The sequence below is a fragment of the Argentina silus genome (genome assembly GCF_951799395.1).
Source record: "Argentina silus genome assembly, chromosome: 11".
Classification (NCBI taxonomy): domain Eukaryota; kingdom Metazoa; phylum Chordata; class Actinopteri; order Argentiniformes; family Argentinidae; genus Argentina; species Argentina silus.
In genome coordinates, this window is record NC_139665.1 from 1,550,793 (window position 1) to 1,559,573 (window position 8,781).

The 8,781-nt window shown below is 46.8% G+C and overlaps 1 protein-coding gene across 1 annotated transcript; it reads left to right on the forward strand.

Annotated features, from left to right (window-relative positions):
* Positions 1-241: 241 nt before the first annotated feature.
* Positions 242-5,338, forward strand: LOC310812286 (tumor necrosis factor alpha-induced protein 8-like protein 2). The gene is made up of 3 exons (XM_083680764.1): positions 242-1,089; positions 3,454-3,778; positions 4,909-5,338. The coding sequence occupies exons 2-3, from the start codon at positions 3,461-3,463 to the stop codon at positions 5,149-5,151; spliced, it is 561 nt and encodes a 186-aa protein (XP_083536890.1). The 5' UTR covers positions 242-1,089; positions 3,454-3,460; the 3' UTR covers positions 5,152-5,338.
* The last annotated feature ends 3,443 nt before the right edge of the window (positions 5,339-8,781 follow it).

Genomic DNA, 8,781 nt, shown 5'->3' on the forward strand with positions numbered 1-8,781 from the left:
ACAGTCTGTGTAGAATCTCTCTGGTGATTGCGTGGTTCCCTGTAAGAGCCCAAAAGGCACACACACACACACACACACACACACACACACACACGTCCTTATAAGGGTCATCTAGCGATAACCACGGACGGTGGGAGGGAGGGTTATCACGGCGGACGGCGGTGGGGCGAGGAGAGACAAGCATCAACAGATGAGCAGAGCAGCATTCCTCTTCAGGGTGCGACAGAAACACTCGACCTTCGTCTCACAGCAAGAGACAACAAATAACAGAGACCGACAGAGTAAAAGAGAGAGATTGAGAAAGTGAGAAAAATAGACAGAGGAACAAATAGACACATTTATCACAAACTGAGAGAGAGAGAGAGAGAGAGAGAGAGAGAGAGAGAGAGGAAGAGAAAGAGGAAGAGAGAGAGGCAGAGAGAGGAAGAGAGAGAGAGAGAGAGAGAGGAAGAGAAAGAGGAAGAGAGAGAGGCAGAGAGAGGAAGAGAGAGAGAGAGAGAGAGAGAGAGAGAGAGGAAGAGAGGGAGAGAGGGAGAGAGAGAGAGAGAGGAAGAGAGGGAGAGAGGGAGAGAGAGAGGCAGAGAGAGGAAGAGAGAGAGAGGAAGAGAGAGAGAGAGAGAGGCAGAAAGAGGAAGAGAGAGAGAGAGAAAGAGAGATAGAGAGAGAGGCAAAGAGAGAGAGGCAGAGAGAGAGAGAGAGAGAGAGAGAGAGAGAGAGGAAGAGAGAGAGGCAGAGAGAGAGAGAGAGAGAGAGAGAGGCAAAGAGAGATAGAGAGAGAGAGAGAGAGAGAGAGAGAGGCAGAGAGAGAGAGAGGGAGAGAGAGAGAGAGAGAGGCAAAGAGAGATAGAGAGAGAGAGAGAGAGGCAGAGAGAGAGAGAGGGAGAGAGAGGACGCAACTCTGGGGCGTGTCCTCAAAATACAAAAAAGAGTTCTTCAAGGAAATGTGTCTGAAGTGGAGCAGAGCCACCGGGGTACAGTAGCGTGAGGGAGGGCCCAGCTTCTCCATGTGAATTATCCTCCACCAACCTCACTGTCTCCGCACCCAGAGTCTGAAGCCCAGGGGCCACACACACACACACACACACACAGGTACAGTAACCACTACCTACTACCACCATTTCAGTACCATTGGAGATGATAGTCAATGCTCTTAACTGATTGTGTGTGTGTGTGTGTGTGTGTGTGTGTGTGTGTGTGTGTGTGTGTGTGTTTGTATACCAGTGAATATTTGTCATTGCGCTACAACACGGCATGTCCAGCTTCTGTCCGTGTTACCAGTTGTTAGTGTGTGTCGGTCGCGTTGTTGGAGGGTTAGAATGCCATGAAAATATGAGTCGGCCATATTTGTGTTGAGGCCACTGGTGTAGCAACAGTATCCGCACTTCTGTTGTGTCGTATCAATGAAACTTAAAGACAAAACTGAGACTTGCCACTTAGTCCCACACAGGCTACAAGATGTATTGTTCTGCTGCTCTTGTTTGTACATTTGTAAATTTGTTATTGCTATTTTATTAATATTCTTGTCAATATTTGCTATTGTTTTTTATGTCCCATGCACCAACCTCACCGAATCAATTTCCTGTATGTGCAAATAGACTTTAAAATATTCTGATTCTGATTCTGAGAACATTATGTGGTTTCAGGCATTGATATGAACTCATAGAGATAACTGGGATGATTGTGACAGCCAGAATGGACTTACAGGGGGGCAGGAGAACATTTGAAGCGTTTTATGTGTTGTTATTCCAAGTCTGCAGAAACATTCTTGAATACTTTTCAGAAGCAGGCAGGCGACTCTGCTGTCATCTCACTGGACTGCCTCTTTGGAAACAGAGTGATAAATGCTTTCAAGCAGCTGTGTGTGTGTGTGTGTGTGTGTGTGTGTGTGTGTGTGTGTGTGTGTGTGTTGAGAAGGGTTGTGACAGAGTGTGGGGGATTAGGGCATAGGTTATTCTGGAATACATGTGTGTGTTTGTGTGTCTGTGTGTATGTGTGTGTGTGTGTGTGTGTGTGTGTGTGTGTGTGTGTGTGTGTGTGTGTGTGTGTGTGTGTGTGTGTGTGTGTGTGTGTGTGTGTGTGGTGTTGAGCTGGGTTGTGACAGAGTGTGGGGATGAGGGTATAGGTTATTGTGGAATACGTGTGTGTGTGTGTGTGTGTGTGTGTGTGTGTGTCTGTGCAATCAGAACCTGTGTTTGTCCTTAGTTCATGCACCTACGATTGTTTTCTTTTAGAATGACTCAAAACCTCCCCAGGAAACCGATTAGTACAGGGTGGTGTCTCCTATCAAAACATCCTGTTTAGCTTTAATAGGGGCGGGGGGGTTGTGGAACATATCTCAATTACTCACTTTCTGTAAAACTGAATCTGAGCAGAGCTGTAAGAGGTGGTTGAAGGGGATGAGCCGAACATCGTGTCTTTAGGAATCTCTGATTGACAGATAAGGAGGAGCAAAAGTCTGCAAAACCAAGCAAATTCTAATTCAAACCTGAATCCTTTCTTTCTTTCTTCAACTAAGAAATGCAACCAACAAAGGCGGCCTGCTGTCCTTGATCCCGCTGGCCAGGGGGTTAAAACTTGTGTGAAAGCCCAATAAAATACGCCGGATGTGTGTGTGTGTGTGTGTGTGTGTGTGTGTGTGTGTGTGTGTGTGTGTGTTTGTGTGTGTGACCAAGGCGATAGATTGATCTCCAGCATCTCCAGGTCTCCAGCATCCCCATATGAACTACAGTACCATCTTCTACCCTGCTGCTCACACATAAACCGGATGGGGGCAAATGATGTGAACCGTGACGGAGATACCATTGAGAAACCGTTGGTTAGATGAGGAATGTGCACACTTCCATTCACCGGCTTTAGACAGAATGCTCTTAGACCTCCAGAATTTAAAGAATCACATTCTTGACAGTGTCTTAAACACCTCGTCCATTTGAGCATGGTGATGTGTGATGTTGGCAAATCAGTGAGCAGCAAATGAAAGCTTCGGCCACGGAGAGACGGTTACTGAAAGCTCTCTCAGCAGGCAGCAGAGCGGCAACAAACTTCTGCAAATTCATTTTCATTTCTCTGTCGTCTGACAGTTGCACACAGGATGTGAGCCGCTTCCGTAAAAAGCGACCACACATGTTGAAACTTTGACTCGAGATATGGGTCAAATTTTCAAATATCACTTGTGATCGTATTTATGCAGCTCTTCAGCGCTTCAAAAGTGTGCATTTGACTGTGTCTACACATGGCCACCTTGAAAGTCCCGGCTGTGTTTTTTTTTACCACCCTGTGTACCGCAGTGGAGGCTGGTGGAGGTAGAAATCGGAGGATGGGCTCATTTTAATGCATGGAACGGAATGAGGAATGGTATCAAACACGTCCTGGTAACCCGTCCTCTGAGAGACCAATACAATTAGGAATCGCACTCAACTCCCTGTATTAATCAACTCTCTACTTCCTTCTTCCCAGATCCGGGATGGAGGGCTTCAGCGCCAAGGACATGGCCATGCAAGCCCAGAAGAAGATTCTGAGCAAGGTGGCCAGCAAATCCATGGTTCAGATGCTCATCGACGACACCAGCAGCGAAATCCTGGACGAACTTTACCGGGTCTCTAAGGAGCACTCCGGCAACCGCACCGAGGCCCAGAAGGTGGTGAAGGACCTGATAAAGGTGGTGGTTAAAGTCGGCGTTCTCTTCCGTCACGATCGCTTCAGCGCTGAAGAGCTCAGCCTGGCCAAAGACTTCAAGAAGAAGCTCCACCAAGGTGCCATGACCGCCATCAGCTTCCATGAGGTAACGGGAGAACCTGGATTTGAACCCAGAACAGCCTTGTAGGTCATTGATCCTTGTAGAGTATACCAGTGTTTAAGCCTACGTAAAGCCAACGAGGACCAACCAGCGGCGGTGTAGAGATCACAATGATGGTGTCAGACGCGTTTCCTTCGTGGTAAACCTTAGGGCAGCATGATATGCAGAGTTAAGTGCCTTCAGGGTAGTGCTTGAGGTCTGCATGTAAATGTACTGGTGCTTTAGTGCTTTAGGTCTGCATGTAAATGCACTGGTGCTTTAGTGCTTTAGGTCTGCATGTAAATGTACTGGTGCTTTAGTGCTTTAGGTCTGCATGTAAATGTACTGGTGCTTTAGTGCTTTAGGTCTGCATGTAAATGTACTGGTGCTTTAGTGCTTTAGGTCTGCATGTAAATGCACTGGTGCTTTAGTGCTTTAGGTCTGCCTGTAAATGCACTGGTGCTTTAGTGCTTTAGGTCTGCATGTAAATGTACTGGTGCTTTAGTGCTTTAGGTCTGCATGTAAATGCACTGGTGCTTTAGTGCTTTAGGTCTGCCTGTAAATGCACTGGTGCTTTAGTGCTTTAGGTCTGCATGTAAATGTACTGGTGCTTTAGTGCTTTAGGTCTGCATGTAAATGCATGGAATTCATGGAACGGAATGAGGAATGGTGAGAGCGTGAGACAGTAAAAGAGAGAAAAATAGAGAGATAATTTCAATGAGTGTGTTTGGCAGAGCTGTGCCTGCGTCCTGTCATTGCTGAGGTGAGGGCAGGCATTGCTCTTGACTATCTGGAGGAATCTAACTATTTGCAATTTTTTTCTATGTGACGATGCAACCTTGCTTTAATCGACAGGGCCCAGTATTTCAAAACTTTTAATCTAGATTAGAACGATCAAGAGTCTTGTTTTGCTATCCAGGATCAGATCTACAGTATGTGGCAGATTTTGAGCAGTATAGGGGAAATCAGGCAGCTCGATCTGATCCCGGATAGCAGAAATAACACGGATCCTTCTGATCCAGATTAAACATTTTGAGATGTTGACGGCGACAAACGTCGACTACACCTGCTACCTACCTGCGCTGACGCTAACGCTAACGCTCACACTGTCCCTCTCCATCATCCCTCTGGCTCAGGTGGAGTTCACCTTTGATAAGACTGTCATGGCCAACCTCCTGACGGACTGTCGGGACATGATGCTGAAGCTGGTGGCGAAACACCTGACGCCCAAATCCCACGGACGCATCCGGCACGTCTTCGACCACTACGCCGACCACAACCTGCTAGCGAACATGTACACACCGGAGGGCCCCCTCTGGCCCAGCCTCACCAGGATCTGCAACTGCCTCCACAAACTGGTAGAGGAAGACAGGCTATGAGTGACATCTGCCCCCAGCACTGGAACATTGACAAGGACTGTGTTCAGCCCCATCAAGTTGTTCTGGAATCAGATTGCCGCCCAGGGGAGGCTGGCGGAGGTAGAAATCGGAGGACGGGCTCATTGTAATGCACGGAATGGAATGAGGAATGGTGAGGAATACAGAATAAATATAGCATTCCTCATTCCGTTCCATGCATGCCCGTCCTCCGATTTCTACCTCCGCCAGCCTCCCCTGGTTTGCCCAATGATATTCCCAGGTGAGACCGTTATGGTTACGCTGTATGAAGAAGTGTCACAGAGGTGTGAGATGTTCCTGGGTGTTTATGATAACATGTTAGCGAACATTGTCACCCATCTGCATCAGCACTGGGTGACATAGTGGGTATTTATCATTATTGCTGGAGGGAGAGAGGGAGGGAGGGAGGGAGGGAGGGAGGGAGAGAGGGAGGGATGGAGGGAGAGAGGGAGGGAGAGAGGGAGGGAGGGAGGGAGGGAGAGAGGGAGGGATGGAGGGAGAGAGGGAAGGAGGGAGAGAGGGAACAGGGGCAGAGAGAGAGAGAACATTGTCGTTATAAACATATGCAAGATAGAGTATGCATAATATTTCACATTTCAGCTACGATGTTGACTCTACCTCTCTCTCTGCAGATGTTGTTTGCAGTCAAATTAAGCCCCATTTACAAAACCACCTACAATTAAAATCTAGAAAATAAATCACATGAAATACTAAACAGTTAAAGCAGTAAATTAGATTTAACACATTTGATTCGGCTCCTTATCTACCACCTCATCATGCTTCCAGCATGTTCAGCATAATCAAAACTCCCTTGTCAACTTGTAATTCATTCAGATCTCATTTGAACTATTGTCTCATTATTTTAACATTCTGTTTGCCGCCGTCACAAAACTGAATGGCATTCAAATTAAAGTGGCCGTGGCGTCTACTGTCTACTGTCGGACTGACAGAACGAGAGAATGAGAGAGAGAGAGAGAAAGAGAGAGAAAGAGAGAAAGAGAGAGAGAGAGAGAAAGAGAGAGAGAGACAATTGCAATTAGCGCGTGTGGCACAGCGATGCATGCGTCCTGTCATCACTGAGAGGAGGGGAGGAGTTGCTGTGGACGATCTGGAGGAATCGAACCATTTGCTATTTTTTTTTCTGTGGACCAGCAGGGGAGGCCGGTGGAGGTAGAAATCGGAGGACGGGCTCATTGTAATGCATGGGACGTTATGAGCAATGCTATCAAACATACAATTCCTCATTCCATTCCATGCATTACAATGAGCCCGTCCTCCGATTTCTACCTCCACCAACCTCCCCTGCTGTGGAGATGCCAGGGTTAGTGTTACAGCTGTTTCAAAGTTAACGGAAACAGCATTTTAGATTTTGCCGGTAAGTATTGCAGCAGTGACACCCGGGCGTCGTCATGGAGAGAGAGATTTACTACAGGGCATGGCCTTTCCTCAGGGGAAATAGCTGTAAGGTCTTACCACTCTGAAAGAGAGCCGTTATCTTTCACACAACTGAGGCACACAGGCACATCTGAAAGCAATTGAAGGTCTCACAGATCAGAAGGCTTATATTGAGTCAGTAATTTGAATGACTTATGTACTTATGACTTATGACTCATGAGCACTTCACTAGGAACACCTGTACACCTTCTCATGGTGTAGGTGGTGGAATGGTGTGGGGAATGTTTTCTTGGCACACTTTGGGCCCGTTAATAGCAATCAATCATCTCTTGAATGCCACAGCCTATTTGAGTATTGTTGCTGACCATGTGCATCCCTTCATGGCCACAATTTACCCATCTTCTAATGGCTACTTCCAGCATGATAATGCACCATGTCACAAAGCAAAAGTCGTCTCAAACTGGTTTCATGAACATGACAATGAGTTCAGTGTTCTTCAGTATTAGTATAGTGTTCTAATAAAGGGAGGCCCTACCCAGTATTAGTACAGTGTTCCTGACACTCGGTGAGTGTGTATTAATGCTTTCAGGAGGACAGTACCCTCAGATGTCTGAGAGATAGTTGTGGACACACATGCATCACCTATCCACAGTGCATCTCTAGTTATACAATTCAAGGTCCTGAACATCCATTAAGAAAATGTGCGGTCAATATGCAATCAATTCCCTTCACAGCCATGATTGTACTTCGAAATGGAAGTGAGTGGAATGGTGAAGTGATGGATTCATGAGTGTATCAATACTGCCATCTAATGGTCTTGGTGGAGAATTGCACCTTAGTTTTGAGGATGGCTACTGTACAGTTGGACCTTCAGTTTACCTTACATATTGTACCCATTAGATGTAATTACCTCATTAATTAATTAATCAGAGGCTGAAAATTAAAGAGCGGTCCATGGGAGGCATCATATTCTGATTGATTTAGTTTAATTGATAATCAAAACAAATACACCCACAACATCAGTTCAGTGGCCGTTTAAACAAAGATAACAAACGTTGTCTTCGTTAACTATTTGTTTAAATCAGAGAGGAGAAATGTTTGTTGATTTTGATGGTTTGAAATTAAAGGTTATCTGAACATAAAGGCCACAGTTTGGATCATTGCTCTAGTCGTGTTGAAGAGAAACTCTATTTGCATCTACTCGGTACATGCAAAACATTCAGCATCATCAAAACAACCCTTTCTTCCTGATCCCACTACAGATCAGTGGAGGCTGGTGGAGGTAGAAATCGGAGGACAGGCTCATTGTTAATGCATGGAATGGAATGAGGAATGGTATCAAACACACATGTTTAATACCATTCCTCACTGAACCATTCCTCAATGTGCCCTAATAACAACTCACAGCTACCAGCTTAACACGGTCCCTGAACCAGGGTCACCAGGGTCACCAGGGTCACCAGGGTCACCAGGGCCCCAGGAGGGCTCTTCCTCCACTGAGTCCAGGCTCGGTCCTGGCTGGGGCACCGCTGGCTGCTACCATTACAACCTAACCATCTGTAGTGGACTGAGATATTACTGGGAGGAGATCAGGGGTGGTGGAGGTAGCAAATTAAACACTATGTGAGACATGCACACACGCACACACGTGCACACACACACACACACACACACACACACACACACACACACACACACACAGGCACACGTGCACAGACACAGACACAGACACACACACACACACACACACACACACAGACACACACACGCACACGCACACGCACACACACACAGACACACAGATCAAGACAGGGGGCTTCTGTGGTCCTCCTAATTGTGTTTGCAATAAAAGTAGTTGTTCCCCCTTTCCTTCTGGGCCTCATTCATCTGGACTCTTCATCATCATCATCATCATCATCATGATCATGTCAATAGAACACTAAATTCATTAATTACCTCGGAATATCACTATAGCAACTGGTTGCCATGGTAGACGAGACACCGCCGTTATCCTCCCGTTAACGAAGCGCGAGCGAGCGAGCAGGGCGGGAAGGGAAGCAGCGCGAGGGAGGCGGGCGGAGGAGAGGAACGGAGGCGCGCGGACAAAGTTTGAGACGTGGATTCTTGTCGGTTTAGTCGGTGTGGAACGTGAACCGGCAGACGCTGCTGATCCTGAGGCGGAATCATGATCCACACGGCGGAATATTGATCATAGGA

Bases quoted from the DNA above. Each gene is read 5' to 3' on its own strand.
- LOC310812286 (XM_083680764.1), top strand. From the start codon at position 3,461: ATGGAGGGCTTCAGCGCCAAGGACATGGCCATGCAAGCCCAGAAGAAG. The intron at 3,779-4,908 runs GTAACGGGAGAA...CCTCTGGCTCAG, and splicing joins CCGCCATCAGCTTCCATGAG to GTGGAGTTCACCTTTGATAA.